This window comes from Podarcis gaigeae (assembly GCF_964106915.1).
Source record: "Podarcis gaigeae genome assembly, chromosome: 8".
NCBI lineage: Eukaryota > Metazoa > Chordata > Lepidosauria > Squamata > Lacertidae > Podarcis > Podarcis gaigeae.
Window position 1 is genome coordinate 64,455,521 of NC_139684.1, and position 18,272 is coordinate 64,473,792.

The 18,272-nt window shown below is 46.1% G+C and overlaps 1 protein-coding gene across 6 annotated transcripts in view; it reads left to right on the forward strand.

Annotated features, from left to right (window-relative positions):
* Positions 1–18,272, forward strand: part of RPS6KA1 (ribosomal protein S6 kinase A1) — a 113,326-nt gene that overhangs the window by 74,393 nt on the left and 20,661 nt on the right. For 5 of the 6 annotated variants that reach the window (XM_083750747.1, XM_083750748.1, XM_083750752.1 and 2 more), the window contains 5 exons: positions 5,908–5,961; positions 11,306–11,422; positions 14,518–14,599; positions 14,839–14,919; positions 15,585–15,664. In XM_083750747.1, the coding sequence (XP_083606873.1) occupies positions 5,908–5,961; positions 11,306–11,422; positions 14,518–14,599; positions 14,839–14,919; positions 15,585–15,664 (414 nt within the window). Of the gene's footprint in view, positions 1–5,907; positions 5,962–7,346; positions 7,624–11,305; positions 11,423–14,517; positions 14,600–14,838; positions 14,920–15,584; positions 15,665–18,272 lie in introns of those variants that run through there. The other variant, XM_083750749.1, reaches the window with a different exon arrangement.

Genomic DNA, 18,272 nt, shown 5'->3' on the forward strand with positions numbered 1-18,272 from the left:
TTTTAATCTAATGAAATGATCGTTAGTTGCCTTGATTGAGGACACTGTTCTGAATGGCAGAACAAAATCATCTTAAAAGGATTTTAAGTAGGCTGTATTTGGCCTAATGGTAATTACACTGGGTGATATTGAGCTAAATCATACTCAAGAATAGATCTATTGAAATCAATAGGCTCTGGACTGTTTATTCCAGTGGATCTACTCTGAGTTTGATTTAGTTGTATTTAACTCTAGGTTAGCCTTTCCCAACCTTGTGCTTTCCTGGCTTGGCACTTTAAAATGGCACCTGGCTTTGCCTGCTTAGAGCTGTCGTTCTGCAGGGTAAAGTGCCATGTATCAGGTGCCACCATGAAGATGGAGGGGATAAGTTAAGGGTGGGGGGAAATTTTGACCTGGCAGACCAGATCTTTTACCTCTCCATCTCCACACCACAGATCAGCTATTGACACCAGGGGACTGCTAGGTAGGTGCCCCATGCACTTGTCACAGCCCAAGGGGGGAGGAGAAGGGTCTGCTGATTGGAGTACACTAAACTGAGGCCAATTCCTGTTCCTTCCTGAAAGTGAATTGCACTAAAATGTAGGTGTTTAGTGGTATGGATGCACAAAATACTGCACAAGAAACAATAAAGCATATCTTTCTTGATTTATGCAGGGTACACTTTTTCCTTTTAGAGGGATCAATGGAAGGAGGAACATCAATCAGAAGCTGTCATTGCCGCCTCTAGCTCAATACTGTCTGCACTGATTGGCAGCGACTATCCAGGGATTGACCCCCCCCCCCAAGCCTGTGCTGCACCACTGAACTGCACTTACCTCTGTCTGTCAATTTGGCTCCCGTTTCCGATAAGCCTAGCATGTATTTCATAAATGAGTTGCAGGGAATTTTGCCCATACTGTTCCTTCCACCTTAAAAAAAAAAAAAAACCCAAACCTAAACCATCTAAATAAGCTGTGAAGATGCTAGTTCCTCTTTATCTTGGAATACAAATGAACATCCTGTTTCCAAAACCACCTGCAAGATACAGAAGCGGGTGAAATGGCAAGAAAAGGAGGGTGCTTCCCCTGACTGTATGCGCACGCACCCATCCCTTTTCTTATCTTAAAGGAAGGGGGATGTGCAGGATACGTATCTCCGTATCTCCTGAAAGCTTCTTGAGAGCAGGGCTTTGCCTACCAGAAGAAGCACAGCAAATCAGTTAACCAGCATTGCCCAACCTGGTACCCTCCATATGCAACTCCCATCACCCCTAGCTAGAGTGGCCACACGAGCTGGGTCTTATGGGAGTTATCCAGATCATCCGAGGGGCACCTGGTTGTCAAAGACTGCAACAGACTTTTCCCTGGGTCTGTGAGGTTGTTGCTGGCTCCTTCTGCTTCAGCCTTGGTGCTTGTCAAAATATTTGCTTGTTGGTTGTATGGAGGGAGGATTCTGCCTGTGGGGAGGGGGAGGTTAGCAGGATTTGTGGTGCTGCACAGTTTGCATTACTTGGTGGACAATGCATGTGAGGATTATCATTGGATCTAGCCTTGGTTGGTAGCATCCAGCAACTACTTGGCTAAGACCCGTCTTTGGCCTTGTGATTGCTGTTGTTTATCCCTTTCCCCCCCACTAGAATCCCTTTGGATTCAAACTACACCCAGGTTTTCCTAACAGAGGCAAAGCTTTAGATCAAGGGCTATTATGGTTACAACAGAAGAACTCGTTATTTGGGCTCGCACATCACAACCCTGTGAAGAAGATAGCAAGTGGCTCCTGGTGCGATGACCAAAGAGCCTTCATGACTGAGTGGGAATTGGGACCTTGATCTCCTCAGTCAGCGCCACATTATTATGCTAGTCTTAGGAATTGGAGCGCGGGGAGCTGTTGAGCAATGAATTTTCAGCAAGGAACCCCCTTGAACCTGCAAGAGGCCGTTTGTGCACCTCACCACTGACACCCTTCTTGGATGGGCTCCACGCTGCGTGAGGATAGCAGCATCAGCACTGGATTAGTGTTTGCCCTTCCGTCTTCAGATTTTAAATGGCCAGATTCTTCCCGGTTACAAGTTTGCGGCTTCTCTTTTCGGCCTGGGCTCAGAGAAACCCAATTGTTCCGGAAATGGTTCCCTCTTCTTCCTGCCAGCTGTAGAGACTTTGCTGCAGATTGAGATAAGTGGAAGTAAGAACAACTTTTGCAAGGGACTCTTTACAGTTCACGTAGAGAGTCCTGCTTGCAGGAGGCTTGCGGTTTGAAAATTTATTTGGTTCATTTCCTCTGCTGTGTTTTTGTGTTTGTTTTTAAAGAGCTTATCCTCATCTCTGCACATTTAAATCAGCTGGGGGGTGGGGTCGTTAACACCCAAACATTTTCAAGAGACATGCCCTTCAGATGTGTTCCTCTTTGCACTTAAGCAGTTGTGGAGGCAGATGAAGTAATTTACAAAATAAAAATGAAATTGGTTGCACGTTGTCGTCCCCTTCCTCGCACGATGCAGGTGAAAGACAAGTGTCCTTTAAATGCCAACAGGCAGAGAGGCCTTTTACCTATATGCAACATTATAATAATTACTCCACTCATCATCATAATTTTTTTAATTTGTTTACTATGCCATCAATGCACATGGTACTTTGGAGTTACACAGGGCCAGTCTGGTGGAGTGGTTGGGTTGAGCCTAGGGAGGCGAGGAGTTCAAGTCCCTTTTCAGCCATGAACCTTATTGTCTGGTACTGGATCTGTTGCTGTCTGGGCTGGCCCTACCATTTGTTAAAATGAGTCAGGAAGATGAAAGAGTCACATCCTTATTCCGTTGGCCGCAGTGCCCTGCCAACCTAAGTCTGCCCATGTCAGTCCTCACCTGCTTACCTTCTTACATGCATCCAGTTTGGGGGGTGCTCAGCTTCCTCGTCCTTGGCCTCAGTGTTTCCCCTTGTAGAACTCAATACGTAGGGGCAAAACTAGAATGAATGAATGAATGAATGTAAGACAGAGTTGTTCTGCCTGGCCTTTGGCTTGGAATCAACTTGATCCCCCCCCCCCATCCTTTTTCCTTTCTCCTTCTGTGATGGAACTCCTATTTGAGGACTTCCTTGGCTTTTTTTCTGGCCCACGTAGGACCAGTCTGGATAGTTGGCCTTGATGAAGATTTCTTGTTTTCATCCCCAAAAAGTTTTTGATTTGAGTGTCTACTAAAATGAGGCTGCATTTTAATGTTGTATTTTAGTCTTGTTTTTAAGTTGTATTTTAGTCAATTGTTTTATACCGGGTGTTAGCCGCCCTGAGCCCTGTCTTGGCTGGGGAGGGCGGGGTATAAATAAAATTTATTATTATTAATATTATTATTAATGAGGCTCTGCTTGTCACTTCTTCTGGCTCCTCCAGCTACTGTCGGGCTGGCTGCCTTCTATCCCACCAGCCTTAAAGGTCAGGTTATTTGTTCTAAATCTTCCAACATTCAGCTTCATTGGATGCCCATGGGTCCTCATGTTGTTCTCCCTCCTTCATAACTTTTCAATGTCCACTTTCTCCATGCCATGCATAATTTTATGAACTTCTATCAAATCCACTCTTTCTTGCCTTTTCTCTAAACAATAAAGCTTACGGGATTGCACCCAGGACCTTCGTCATGCAAAACAGGTGCTTTATGACAGAGCACATCAAGAGTGCTTACAATTAACTTCTGTTGTGGATGCATGCTGCAGGAATGAAAATAGGAAGTTTTGAGAGAGGATTCCTACTTGAGTTTCAGCCCATGCTAGTACAAGATCTCAGGAGTGATTCCTAACTCTTACACAGACAGTTGGACATAAAGACTAAGGAATCAGGACTTTCATGTGGTGGGCACCAACACTTTGGAATTCCCTTACCTTGAATATGAGGCAGGCACTATCTTTCTCTCATCTTTTCAGCATCTACTGAAGACCTTCCTCTTCCAACTAGCCTTTTAAGTGGAGGTCATTATCCCAGTCTAAATTTGCATTGCAACTATTTTAACTGTTTTTTAAAAGTGAAATTGTGCTGAAATGTTGCTACTGTTTTTATACCTGGAATTGTTTTTGATTGTCTCATATATGAAACTGTTTTGGATTTGTTTTTACACTTGTTTCATGATTGTAGCTGTTTTACTTGGTTGATAATTTTTTCCAAAGTTTTTCTAAAGTTCAGTTAAAGACCTCTCAAAGAAAACAGAGAATGGATTAATGACCTTTTACAGTGGTACCTCAGGTTACATACGTTTCAGGTTACGTACGCTTCAGGTTACAGACTCCGCTAACCCAGAAATATTACCTCAGGTTAAGAACTTTGCTTCAGGATGAGAACAGAAATCGTGCTCTGGCAGCGCGGCAGCAGCAGGAGGCCCCATTAGCTAAAGTGGTGCTTCAGGTTAAGAACAGTTTCAGGTTAAGAACGGACCTCTGGAACGAATTAAGTACTTAACCCGAGGTACCACTGTATTGTAGGGACGCGGGTGGCGCTGTGAGTAAAACCTCAGCGCCTAGGGCTTGCCGATCGCATGGTCGGCGGTTCGAATCCCCGCAGCGGGGTGAGCTCCCGTCTTTCGGTCCCAGCTCCTGCCCACCTAGCAGTTCGAAAGCACCCATAAAGTGCAAGTAGATAAATAGGTACCGCTTTATAGCGGGAATGTAAATGGTGTTCCGTGTGCTGCTCTGGTGCCGGCTCCCCAGAGCAGCTTCGTCACGCTGGCCACGTGACCCGGAAGTGTCTCCGGACAGCACTGGCCCCTGGCCTATAGAGTGAGATGGGCGCACAACCCTAGAGTCGGACACGACTGGCCTTCGGGCAGGAGTACCTTTTTACCACTGTATTGTATTGATAGTTTGCTTTCTCATTTGGTGAATTGACAAGAAATTGTATGTTAGGAACAAAATTGGATGAGATTAGGACAATGGAACTTATGCTGGTTGAGCGTGTTGTGTTGGTCAGAAAAAGTTACCCATCCAAGTTCCAAATGAATTCTTGAGGTTGCAAAACTGTTACATTGATCACATCTTTTAAAAACACAATGAAAAGAAGGCATTTAAGCTACCTGTGGCATTCTTGTTGATTATTTTTGTAGAGTTAATCATGCCAGCTAACAGACGAATAATTTATTGTTAAATGGAGTTCAAATAATATTAGCTAAAGCACGAAACATTATGTAAAGAAACTGGTCACTATGGAATTACTCCATGACTTGTCAGCCACTATTCTGTAAAGAGTATATAAACCTGTTGGCCCTTACCCAGTACAGTGGTACCTCGGGTTACAAACGCTTTAGGTTATATACGCTTCAGGTTACAGACTCCGCTAACCTGGAAGTAGTACCTCAGGTTAAGAACTTTACCTCAGGATGAGAACAGAAATTGTGCAGCGGCAGTGGGAGGCCCCATTAGTTAAAGTGGTGCCTCAGGTTAAGAACAGTTTCAGTTTAAGAATGGACCTCCGGAACGAATTAAGTTCTTAACCAGAGGTACCACTGTACCAAAAAGTATCCAAATTCTGCCATCGAGCACAAATATGTATGTAAAACTTTTTTGTGGCATATCAGCATTGCTCACTGCCTGCTGCTTCTATGATTCAAACTGATTTTGTCACAAAGAAGAAAATGACAAAGAAATATTCCCTTTCTTTCTTCCATTCTTTTTCCATTCTGTTGCTACTACTACTATATCAATATGAACTGGGAATTTTACCAGGAAAAATTGAAACCTAAGGTTCAGTAGATAATTGTACTATGTGTTGAAGAGCATGGAAGTCACAACCTTTTGTTTGTGCTATACTTTTGACACTTTAGAGGGACAGCAGCAATTTGGCTATGTCCACAATTTGATATCCATGCTTCAGATGAACATATTTAGAAAGTGTTGCTGTTGTTTCAGGTTCCATAGACCTCCTGCTCAGACACTATTTTCTCATTTTGTTTTGCAGGCAAAACGGAACACCACTTGGATAGAGAGAGACAATGTGAACACAGCAGATAAGGTAAAAACTGCATGCTTGCGGAACACCTGTTTGGGAGAGATGTCTTAATTTGTGTTCTCACCTTACTTCACAAGCAGATACTGAGAGATGGGCTGATTATTTCTGTACAGGATTTGAGTTGAGTTAATGTAAGCTGTCTTTCTCATTCTTTCCTTTTGAGGTCATACTGTCTTTGTGCTTTTAACTCTGCGTGAACCGAAGGTGGGAAGGGTAGAAATAGGTTATCTAAGCAGGGAAGATAGGACGGCATTGTTAGTCACATAACAACGAATTCACCAATATGACCCAATCCCCAAAATCAAACATGGCGGACTTTTCGGTCTTTTGCAGACTGAAGGGCTACAGCTAACATCCAGACTGAAGGGTTACAGCGAACATCAGCTGCCTGTTACGAACAATTCATATTTCCATTTTCATGAATGAAGCAGGTAGCAAAAACCAGCAACTGGGGGCTGTTCTACAGTTCTGTATCTTGAAATTACAGTATTACAAATAAGGTTTTAGCCCTCGAAAATTTTTGATGTGGACCAAAACTGAGATTTTAGTGAACAATTTATTTTGGGTTTTATTATTTGTACAATCACTTTCATGCGCTTAGAAAAAAACAAAAGAGAGAAAGTGGATCTCCAAATTATATCCACTACAGTATTACGGGCTAATGACTTGATAAGGTGTGTATATGTAATATGTTACAGGTGCTACATAAAACTTGTTCCGCATTGTAAGAAATTGATATTTTCGTGTGGGAGCACCTGTAAAAATATTTTTCACTTAGGAAAGCCTATCCAGGCAAGTTGAATGTTGAGGTGTGTTTAAAAACCGGTTTTAGCTGATTGCTGATTTTGACTATTATTATAATGTTTTTAAAAGTTGTTTTTCTACTCTTTTTATTGACACTTTTCATTGTTTTACTCTTTTGTAAACTACCTTGAGTGTTTTTTAAATAATCAAGCAGCATATAATTTTTGTGATATGAATAAATATGGATAAACACATACAAATATAGATACACATGTACATAGACTGAGAAAAACAACCTGACCTTTGCCTGCCTAGAATGTAGCCTACCGATAAAGGTCAGATTCCTATCCATTGTCCCACCTACCTCTGCCTCTGGCCCCACCTGCCATCACCATGTGGCATCCAGAAGTCTGTTCATGAAAGAAATGTGGTCCTCGTGCTGGGAAAAAAGGCTCTCCACGCCCCCTGCTACAAGAATTAAGGGGAGAGGCTTCCATTTGAACAGGAAAAAGTGGAACTGGAACATGAAAGAAGCTCGAAGGTGTTTAAAGTGAACTAACCACAAGTGTTTTGGTTTGAGGGAGGGCCGGAAGTGCTGTTTTTAACCTGCTTTGCTTCTTAAGGCGGCCCTACCTCCCTGCTTCCGCTTGGCTTGGCTTTGGGTACATGTATCAGCGGCTGGTCCCCTGCGAGACCCAGAGTGCGCCCCAGCTGATGGTCTGCCTGCAGCCACCAGCCATGCTCCCTTAGGGGACCTTGTCATGAGAGATGTGCCGCTCTCGCCAGAGTGGGACGATGAGTGTGGCTAAGGAACCCAGGCTCCCTCGCATCCTTGCCTTCCTCACACTATGGATCAACGGGAAGCGCCGCCCCGAGCCTTGCAGCCTCCCGCTGCCTCCCGCAAGCAACCTCAGCAACCCGGTCAGTACTTTGGTTTGGCCTGGCAGACAGTCTGCTCTAGCTGTGCTTATTTGCTTTTGTAAGCCGTAGCAGCGCCGCAGCTTCATGGATGGTGGCTTTTTCTTCTCCTTTGGCTGTACTCTCATCATCTGGCTGGTCCAAATGCCAGCGTGTTGGAAAAGAGCAGGTCTGGGTGTGGTTGATGCCAAGAGTGGGAACTGTACATATGAGTCCTGTGGAATAAAGGAGGGATGCAGGAAGCTGCCTTCTACTAAGTCAGACCACTGGTCCCTCTAGCTCAGTATTGTCCACACTGACTGGCAGTTACTCTATGGCATTTCAGACAGGGATCCCTCCCAACCTTATCCAGAGATGCTGTGGATTGAACCGTGGAATTTTTCTCATTGCAAAGCAGATGCTTATCTACCACTACAAATGGAAATTTCGGTTCTCCATTTTGGTTCTCAGAGTTTCTTATTTTTTCCTGTCGTAAATTCAGCACTTTACATTTCTGCAGTAATTTGTTAGTTGTTGTTGTTGTTTTTAAAAGTTTGTTCATCTTTAAAGAATCATCGTGTCTGTGCAACTTTCTCCTAACAAACACATATTATATGAAGTTTTGACTAATTTACAAATTTTTGCAAGCAATTTCCCCAGATATACAGCATTTTTTAATGACTTTGGTCATTTTGAGAGCTGGCTTATAAAATTTGGGAAAATGTGGATTTCAAAGGATAGCTGCATTTCAGTTCTGGTATTGTTTTGGAAAGTGCAGATTCAATAGATTTGCCTTTGAATACAAACTGAGTCAAATGTCTCCCCATCTACCCTGAGCTGCGCAAATATAAATAATGAACAAGCCGAGGTGAAGAGCTTGTGGCCCTCCTGGTGTCCCTGGACTACAGTTCCCATCATCTGTGGCTATGCTGGCTGGGGCTGTGGGAGTCTATTCTGGGTAGGACTATACTGAGTACCTTTACCTTTTTTATACTGAGTACCACCCACAATTTTTCCTTTTTGTAAACGAAACATAGCAAGCTGCTTAAAGTGACTCAGATCTATGTTCCATCTAGCTCAATATTGCCCACACTGACTGGCAGTGGCTTTTCAGGGTTTCAGGACAGGGGACAGTCCCAGCTCTACGTGGAGTAGCCAGAGATTGAACCTAAGACCTTCTGCGTGCGGAACGTGTGCTCTCTTCCCATGAGCTTATGGTCCTTCCCCTTAAAATAAAGTTAAGATTCTAGTCCTCATACCTCTGCATAAAGAACTGCATTAAATAGAAACATAGCCCTCTACTGAGTTAGACCATTGATCCATCTAGCTCAGTATAGACTACACTGCCAGAATCTCCCCAGAGTTTCAGACGGGAGTGTTTCCCAGCTGTGCCTTGAGAAGCTGAGGATTTATCCTGGGGTCTTTTAAATGCAATGCTTGTGCTCTACCACTGAGCCTTGGGCCAAGCAAATCAGTTACCATGCTATGGTTACAGCCCTCTGTAAATGTGACTTCTGAGTTTGCTTGCTCAGTCTTCTTCTTTCTGATACAAAGTCTGTCTCTGGTTTGATATTTCCGTCTCAAGACGGTGCCAGTTTCAAGCATTGGCATTTCCTCAGTCTCCCCCTGAAGTGAAGAGGAAAGTTGAGGGGGGCGGGCAAGGCTGCCAAGAGGCAGGCAGACTCCTTGGGTTTTTTCTTCTTCCCCAGAACTGCTCATGTAGCTAAGCAGATGGCTTTGGGGGTGGGGGTCTACTTCCTCCATGTGCCAGCCACACTGACTCTGTTTTGCAACAAACAAGCGTGTTTGCTGTAGGGTGGTGGGTAATTCTGGTGGCGCAAACATTCGCACTCGTTGCCACCCGCCAAAAAGCGACGGGAGTAGATGGCAAAATGTACTGCAGTGCTTAATATCGTGGGAGGGGAAGCGGGGGGGGGGGGAGAGTGCATATGTTAATTGTGGGGAAACAGCAAATGTTTGCAAGCCACCAAGCTGCTGACTTGAAAGCTTTCCTGCAGACAGAAGCATGACACTGAGGCAAAAGCCAGAGTCTGGTGGCTTCTTTAGATCAGAGACAGGGGAACTTCGAGCCCCAGGGACCAAATATGGCCTTTCAAGCCTCTATCTGGGCCTTTGGTCTCTCCCCATGCCACAACCTCTACCTAGCCATGCCCCTGACAGGCCATGTTGCGCATCCTCCTTGAGTGTTTTTGCCTAGCTGGATTGCATCCTTGGACTCCGACAATGCCTCTTCCTTGCCTGAATGGTGGTTTTCACACCTGTACACATGCATCCCTGTTCCTTCTTCCCTTTCCCTTCAAACTGACTTCTCCCAGCAGTTTCTCCAAAGCTGCTGTCTTTTGGCAGCTGCTAGGGTCCAGTGCCCTGGCAAGGTCCCTTCCAACCTGGAGCCATCCCTAGGTATCTCACAAGATAGCTGTGCATGCAACTGCTGCTGACCCTTCTCTCTTCACCCACACCATCCTCAGTGCTTAACTGATGCCAAATGTTTGGACAGCTTTACTTGGCCCCAGCAGTAAAGCTGTCCAAACATTGCCCCTCCCGAACTTGTGCCCAGATCTGCTTCTTGGAGCCAAGGCCCTTTGCTCCTGTTCACTGTAAACTGTGGTCATGCTTGGGGTGGGGCAGTGTTCATGTAATGTATGAGTTGACAGATCCCGCAGTGTCTTGACATTGTTTATGGAACGCTGAATTTCTCAGGGCTGTGAGTGACTCAGACTCGTCTGCTGTCAAATCTCACTCTGCAGCTACCTGCATTTGCGTAAAGGATGTGCAGCTGGTCTCCTCAGCTGCAGGAAGTGAGATAAATGCTAAGCACTGCAGCCCTCCAGATGTTGTTGTACTCCAACTCCCATCAGCCCTGACAATTGGCCATGCTGACAGGGGCTGATGGGAGCTGGAGTCCAACCGCACTTGGAGGCGGCTAAATAGGAGCTCCTTTCAAAGACCGTCACTCTCCATTGTGTTGCTGTTCACCAAAGGAATGCATGTTGCAGCTGCCAGCACCTTGTCCACCTGAATGTCTTCTACATATTATAAATATAATGTGGCCTTGGCATGTCCCTTGATTATAATAGGAAAATCCCTATACAAACACTGTAAGAGTTCATAGCACTTCATACACTTGCACTGCTTGCTCAGTGCTGGCAATTCAGTACAAATGCACAAAGATGGGTTTTGTGCACAACCACCAACATCTCGTTGGCTTGAGCTTGCATGATGGGCTCAAGCATATTTTTGTGCTTGGAATCAATGGGGCAGTTAAGTAATTTTAGACTCTGAACTTAATGGTTTTACTGGGAAGGGAGAGCAGGTGCTTTTAAAGATGGTTAATGTGTATTACTTGATTTAACTTCAACCAGCCCTGCTGTGCATTCTGCTAGATCCGGCAGGTTTCTTGGCCCAAAGCCCTGCCTTGACAGTACCTCTGCTTGGAATCAAACAAGCAGTTAACAGACAGACTGGCCACAGGGGCAAGGATTCTGACCCTTGACTCGCATGCTGTTCAGTGTCAGCAAAACGTAAAGAGATTCTGACACTGGTGAGAGAATTAGGCTGTTTTCTGCAAGATCAAGAGCATTGTATAATCTCTGATTGTCTTATTGTTCTTTTTAAAGCAAGAGGTCTTCTGGTCTGTGGGACCAGCTAACCTTTTTTTTCTTTTCTTTTTTCTCTTTAATTTTAGAATGAAGGCTCTGTCCAAGAATATACCATCACATACCTTGTGAAAGAGGGGTCTGAGAAGGCCGATCCATCACAGTTTGAGCTTCTTAAAGTCCTGGGACAGGGTTCGTTTGGCAAAGTGAGTTCAAGTTTTTGGCGTCTGTTAGCTGAGCTGATGAAGAGTAAAACATGTGTCTCGCACTCTCAAGAGAACCACAACCCAGTGCATGAAAAGGATGTGTGCTCTACAGTATTGTGCAAACTTTTTTTGATACTCTGGATGAAGTAGTCTGGATGCAGCCTTTGTCCTTTGTGCAGGGAATCTAGAGGGGAGTCAGACACAAGGGCACATTTATGCACACATCCTAGCTTTTTTATTTGTTGGAAGCTCTGGTCAAGGCTTCTACTTTCCAATTGGTCAGTAGGCAGTGCCTACTCAGCTGTAGATCTTTTGCCTCTATGTGGACTAGAAACTTAGGATTTCTGGCTTCATCTGAGACAAGATCCTGTAAGTGCAGAGTCTAGTAGTGGAACAAATATGCCTGGGAGTAACAGATTAGACCTGCATGTTGCATTTGCCAACACAAAAATGACTGTTGTGGTGAGCCCATCATTTAATGCTTTATTATGGCCTTCTCTAACCTGGTAATGGGACGCAGGTGGCACTGTGGGTTAAAGCCTCAGCGCCTAGGACTTGCCGATCGAAAGGTCGGCGGTTCGAATCCCTGCGGCGGGGTGCGCTCCCGCTGCTCGGTCCCAGCGCCTGCCAACCTAGCAGTTCGAAAGCACCTCCGGGTGCAAGTAGATAAATAGGGACCGCTTACCAGCGGGAAGGTAAATGGCGTTTCCGTGTGCGGCTCTGGCTCGCCAGATGCAGCTTTGTCACGCTGGCCACGTGACCCGGAAGTGTCTCCGGACAGCGCTGGCCCCTGGCCTCTTGAGTGAGATGGGCGCACAACCCCAGAGTCTGTCAAGACTGGCCCGTACGGGCAGGGGTACCTTTACCTTTACTTTACTAACCTGGTATACCCCAGATGCTGTTGGACTCCAACTCCCACCAGGCCCATACAGTGTGACCAATTGTCAAGGGTGGTTAGTGTTGTAAGAGGGCACCTGGTTGGGAAAGGCTGCTCTACAAAGTCTTCAGCAGTATGTGTGTTCCCGGAAGTAAGCTGCATTCGGTTCAGTGGACTTATTCCCAGGTAATATATCTAGTAACCTTCTGGCATTTTCGCTGGCCAGGTTTAATTCAAATCCATCAAATCTCCTTTGGGGAAGGTTCTCAGGCAGGGAGGAAGGAGAAAGAACTTGCCCATGTGAAGACCACCTGGTGGAAACCCTTACACATATGGTTCTGATCTCCATCAGCAATTTCTAGATCAACTCTGTATCCCCAAATGGAAACCAGAGTTGGAGGTCATACATTTTCTATTACTGGGGAATGATCAGGAGCTTACCAAGTTATTGGCTAAATATCTCTATTTGGTTTTTTGTCGTCGAAATACACTGCAGATGTCTGATCTCCCTGGAGATCTAGAGATGTGACGATAGACTGCTCTGCCTCCTTTCTTTTAGCAAATGTTTTGTGCCCCCGGGGAAGTGGTAATTCTGTATTGATTTGTTTTGGATGTTTGTATGTGATGCCTATAAAAGGTTTGATGATGATGATAGTAACCTTCTCTGAGCTAGTGCCTTCCAGATGTAGAACTCCAGCTCCCACTATCCCTTGTCATTGGCCATGCTAACTGGAGCTGATTGGAGTTGTAGTCCAACACACCTAAAGAGCACCAGGTTGGGAATGGCTGTTGTATAGGATTATAGCCCTTGCCCATGTAGCTTCATTTATTTCAATGGTGGCTGCCAGTGGTGGCAGAAATACTCAACATTTCACGCCTCTTCTTTTAAAGTAAAGTAGTAATACCTCTGATCATGTGCACAGCATCTTGCCACTCAGCTGCTACACACACACACTTAGAAGCAGTGCTTCCTTTCAGGGCAGGCAGCTGGGTTCCCAGTCAGGCCTGAGGCCATTTTGTTCTTATAAGTGGAGTACTTAACCTACCATTGCAGCATTCATATAACACAGTCCAAAAGTGTGGAGCAAACACAGAGATGGCATTGCTCCAGGCTGCTCATCCACACCCAAATTCAGTGGCAAGCTGACACATTGTGCACTGGCTGCAGCTTCCATAAAGCACCCAGACTCTGTTGATCAGCTGATTGTCAGGGCTTGCACATAGCTCCATGCGCAAGTGCCAAAGCCCTATCACCTGCATTGCTCTGTGTGCAGAGTTTGCGAGCGCCAACAATTAGCTGTTGTTCAGTGTGGGTAAAAACAGGTCATCTGACATCGCTGTGATGTCAAGTGACTGACAGGTTGGGGGCTCTGCCCCACCTGTCAGATGTGTCCCATAGGCGATGGAAGTGGGAAGGACCCAGCCCAGTTCTCCACTCCTGCGTAAAGGCCTTCGAATCTGAGGAAAGGCCTGTCACACTCAACTTTTCCTATCTCTAGGCATAGACAGGTAGAGACAATTTGGGGTTTTGCGGAAAGGGAGCAGCATGGCAAAATGCAAAGGACAGACCTGTTGGGTTCTGTTTTTTGGTTTGTTTGTTTGTTTGTTTGTTTGTTTGTTTGTTTGTTGGGGACGCAGGTGGTGCTGTGGGTTAAAGCCTCAGCGCCTAGGACTTGCCGATCGAAAGGTCGGCGGTTCGAATCCCTGTGGCGGGGTGCGCTCCCGCTGCTCGGTCCCAGCGCCTGCCAACCTAGCAGTTCGAAAGCACCTCCGGGTGCAAGTAGATAAATAGGGACCGCTTACCAGCGGGAAGGTAAACGGCGTTTCCGTGTGCGGTTCTGGCTCGCCAGAGCAGCGATGTCACGCTGGCCACGTGACCCGGAAGTGTCTCCGGACAGCGCTGGCCCCTGGCCTCTTGAGTGAGATGGGCGCACAACCCCAGAGTCTGTCAAGACTGGCCCGTACGGGCAGGGGTACCTTTACCTTTACCTTTACCTTTTGTTTGTTTGTTTGTTTGTTTGTTTTTAAGATGAGAGCTGCCCCATCCAGTGTTGGAATTGGCAGTTGCAGTCAACTTAATTTATTGGCTTGAAAACACTAGGGAACAGTTACAAGTTGCCTTCTCCCCACCTACGAACTTCAAGGTGCTCCTTTCACTGAATTTTACTGAGTGTGACTCTCTCTCTATTTCTTTCTGTCCTGGCCTTTCTCTGTGCAGGTTTTCCTTGTAAGAAAAGTCACCCCACCGGACAATGGCCACCTTTACGCCATGAAGGTCCTAAAGAAAGCCACCCTGAAAGGTAACGAGCCCCACTTTGTGCTAGGAACCTGAATGAACCAGGAAGTTGTGGTGCAGGGGATACATTTCAGGCGCACGTCATCCTTGGCCATCATTGTCCTCGTGCTCACTTGCCCCTGCTAAATGTCAGATTGATGTGGACCTAGACTAGCTTTGGGTTGAGACTCAGTCTTCAGAGTTGATGCTGGGTGCTTTTTTTCCAGTTGTGATATGTCTGAATTGAGCTTTCTGTGTTGACAGTGCGTGATCGTGTAAGAACAAAAATGGAAAGAGACATTTTAGTAGAAGTCAACCACCCATTCATCGTGAAACTCCACTATGGTGAGTGCAAAACTTCACCTTTCGTCTGGCATTCTCTGTCTCTTTCCATCTCCCTCCCTTCCCACCCCTTGAAATTCTTCCACTTTCTGAACCAAATCTCTGTTATCCCCACCTATTATACAATTTGTTAGTTGGTCTGATTCTATCTAATTCCCCTTAGCTTGGGACCAGAAGCCCACTTCAATCCCCTGTTTGAAACCTGATTAAATGGTTCATGTGGGGCACTTTTCGGGGGGGACAAAGGAACAGCTGCCTTCCCCAACCTAGTGCCCTCTAGATGTTTTGGACTACAACTCCCATCAGCCCCAGTCAACATGGAACTGTCCTTGTGCGTGCCTAAGGCTCCTTTAACCACTTGAGACATTGCTCAGGCTCATAGCTGTCAACCTTCCCTTTTTTTGCCGGAAATTCCCTTTTTCCAGCGCCGTTTCCCGCTGCTTCCCGCTGCTATCCCAGATTGTTAGATATCCCGTAGACTGTCCCCAGGATAGGTGAGGCTCCTGCTCCCTTATTTTCGAGGCTCCTGCTCCCTTATTTTCGAGGCTGCTGATCCCTTATTTTCAAATCTGAAAGTTGACAGCTATGCTCAGGCTTGGCTGGCTAGGTTCTCCTCCAGCCGCTGGCAAGCTCTGGGGATGCTGATTGTTTTGTATCTCACATCTCAGCTTTCCAAACGGAAGGGAAGCTGTACCTCATCCTCGACTTCCTTAGAGGCGGAGACCTCTTCATGCGCCTTTCCAAAGAGGTGAGTACATGCATGCACCATGTGGCTCATGGGCAGTTTGGCTGTATCTGATTAGATGCTGGGGAATTTTAAAAAATTGTGCAGTGCAGGTATTGTGCAGCGGTGTGGGGATGTGTGGCTTACCTTCTAGGTTAGAGTGTTGGACTGGGACTGGGGAGATCCTAGCTCTAAGTCCTGCTGAGCCATGAAGCGCAGTGGGTGGCCAGTAATTGTCTCTCAGCCTAACCTACCTCAGAGAGTAGTTGTGAGGCTAAACTAGGGGTAACCATGAAAGCGAATTTGAGCTCCTTGGAGTAATGCATGCATATATAATGGAGATGGGCTGTTTTCTGAAGTAATGAGCAAACATCAGCCCTCTTTAGAACGGCACATACATTCTGCCACATGTTGCAGGGAAGTCCACTGGCATCTGCAGGAGGGGAGGCCGTACATGTGCAAAAATACCCATCTCCGCAGATGCTCACACTGTACTTGTGGACAACAAGGGAGTGGGCAATGGCAGCAGTGGGGTGTCTCAGCATGCGGCCCTGTCCCTGCCCCCATGTACAGGAGCATTAATGCCAGAATAGGGCTTTCAATAGGGTAGTGTGCAAGTGGTTATGAGAGTCTCTACTGCTGTCATTGATGTATGATGCCCATCTATGCAGTGGGGATAATGCTGATCCCAGTAAGTCTGCCAGATCTTCTCTTGGAACTGTAAAATGCTGAAGAAATATAATTGAGCCCATGTACAGTGGTACCTCGGGTTAAGTACTTAATTCGTTCCGGAGGTCTGTTCTTAACCTGAAACTGTTCTTAACCTGAAGACCACTTTAGCTAATGGGGCCTCCTGCTGCTGCCGCACCGCCGGAGCACGATTTCTGTTCTCATCCTGAAGCAAAGTTCTTAACCCAAGGTACTATTTCTGGGTTAGCAGAGTCTGTAACCTGAAGCATCTGTAACCTGAAGCATATGTAACCCGAGGTACCACTGTATATCCCGCAGCTTGAGAACCTCATCACACAAGCACGCAGACTCTCTTATGCATCAACCCTCATTTTGCCTTTCATCTTTGAACGAAAAACAACCTGCAAGTTTCTAACCCTCAGGATGGCAAAAGATGAAAAATACATTTTGCTGCCTCAAAGCAGCAATCAGAGATCCAGAATTGCTTGCAGACTTCATTGAGTTGAACTTTTCAGATAGCCTGCTACTTTATTTCTATCTCTAAAAATAGTTTTGCCATAAGCAAATGCTTGCCATGCCTAGCCAGTCCTGGCAGTCCTATGAAAACATGTGGGCAGTGCTGGTGAAATCTCCCCAAGGCCTTGTAGGGGATGTTGCAGACTCTACAATGTTAGAGGGTCAGGTGTGGGGCTTAGGTGTTGTTCACCAAAGCCACGTCAATGCCTTACGTTTAAAGCAGTCTTATACCACTCTGACAATCATTACTTCCTCCTATGAATTCTGGGAACTGTAGCTTGTTATTGGTGCTGTGAGGGGTCTCATAACAACTCTCAGCACCCTTGGCAAATTACAGTTCCCAAGATTCTTTGGAGGAAGGAAGCAATGACAGTTTAAAGTGGCATAGAGGCAGTGGCGTAGCGTGGGTTGTCAGCACCCGGGGCAAGGCTAGTTATTTGCGCCCCCTAACCCAGATGTTGCGCCTGGTGCGGCTGGCCCCCCCTGCACCCCCACGCTACGCCACTGCATAGAGGTGCTTTAAATGTAGGGAGTGGGCAGGCAGAGATGCAGTGGACTGGCCGCATGACCCATGTGGGAGACTTGATCACATAGCAGATCCCTGCAGAAAGCAGGCCTGAAGTCACTGCCCATCAGCTGATAGGCAGAGATTTCATGGCTGCTGATCAGCAGTGATCAATTTAGATTCCAAACTCACAAAGTGGAGAGACTATAGAGGGAAGAGTAAGGAGAAGGTACAGCAATTCTGTTTCCAGACGACTTAGGCTGCCTCAAAATATGCAGACTGTCACGTTTTTAAGACCTGTAGGAGGAAGATTGCGAGACTGTGTGTCAGAATTGGGAGGCAATGCAGTAGGGGGAAGGAGAGAGCAGTGGATTTGACAATATTGTTCCAGCTTAATTCGTTCCCTGGTTTCCAACTGTCTTCAGAGCTTCTACGACAGTGGGTCCATTTGCCATTTCCTCTGCACTAAAGGGGGGGAGGGGCTTGGAATTCCAAAAGCCAGTTTCTAGGAGAGGAAGGATGCTGTAAGTTTTGGCATTTGAAGAAGCAGGCTTTTGGAAGAAGACAAGAAGCCTCGCCCCCCACCCCTTTTTTCTTCTTTGTCAAGCAGAGCAAGAAAGGATTGCAAAACAGTAACACATTATCTCCTGTTACACCATAGCTGCTTGAGCAAAGCGATTGGTTACCTTGGAGTAGGAGGGGGAAAGGCTGGCAGGATGTGTGGGGAAGAAGAGGCCCCGATGGGGTAACAGGAAACTGCTCTGAGAACAAGGAAGCATGTGACACCAGGAGGACAACAACTAGATGATCTTCAAACAAAGATTCCAAATCTGTTCCCCACCCACTGCTGCTTAGCAACTTCTAAATGTGCTTTTAAAATTGATGCATTTACTAGAATTGCTTGTAGAATTGAAGCAATGA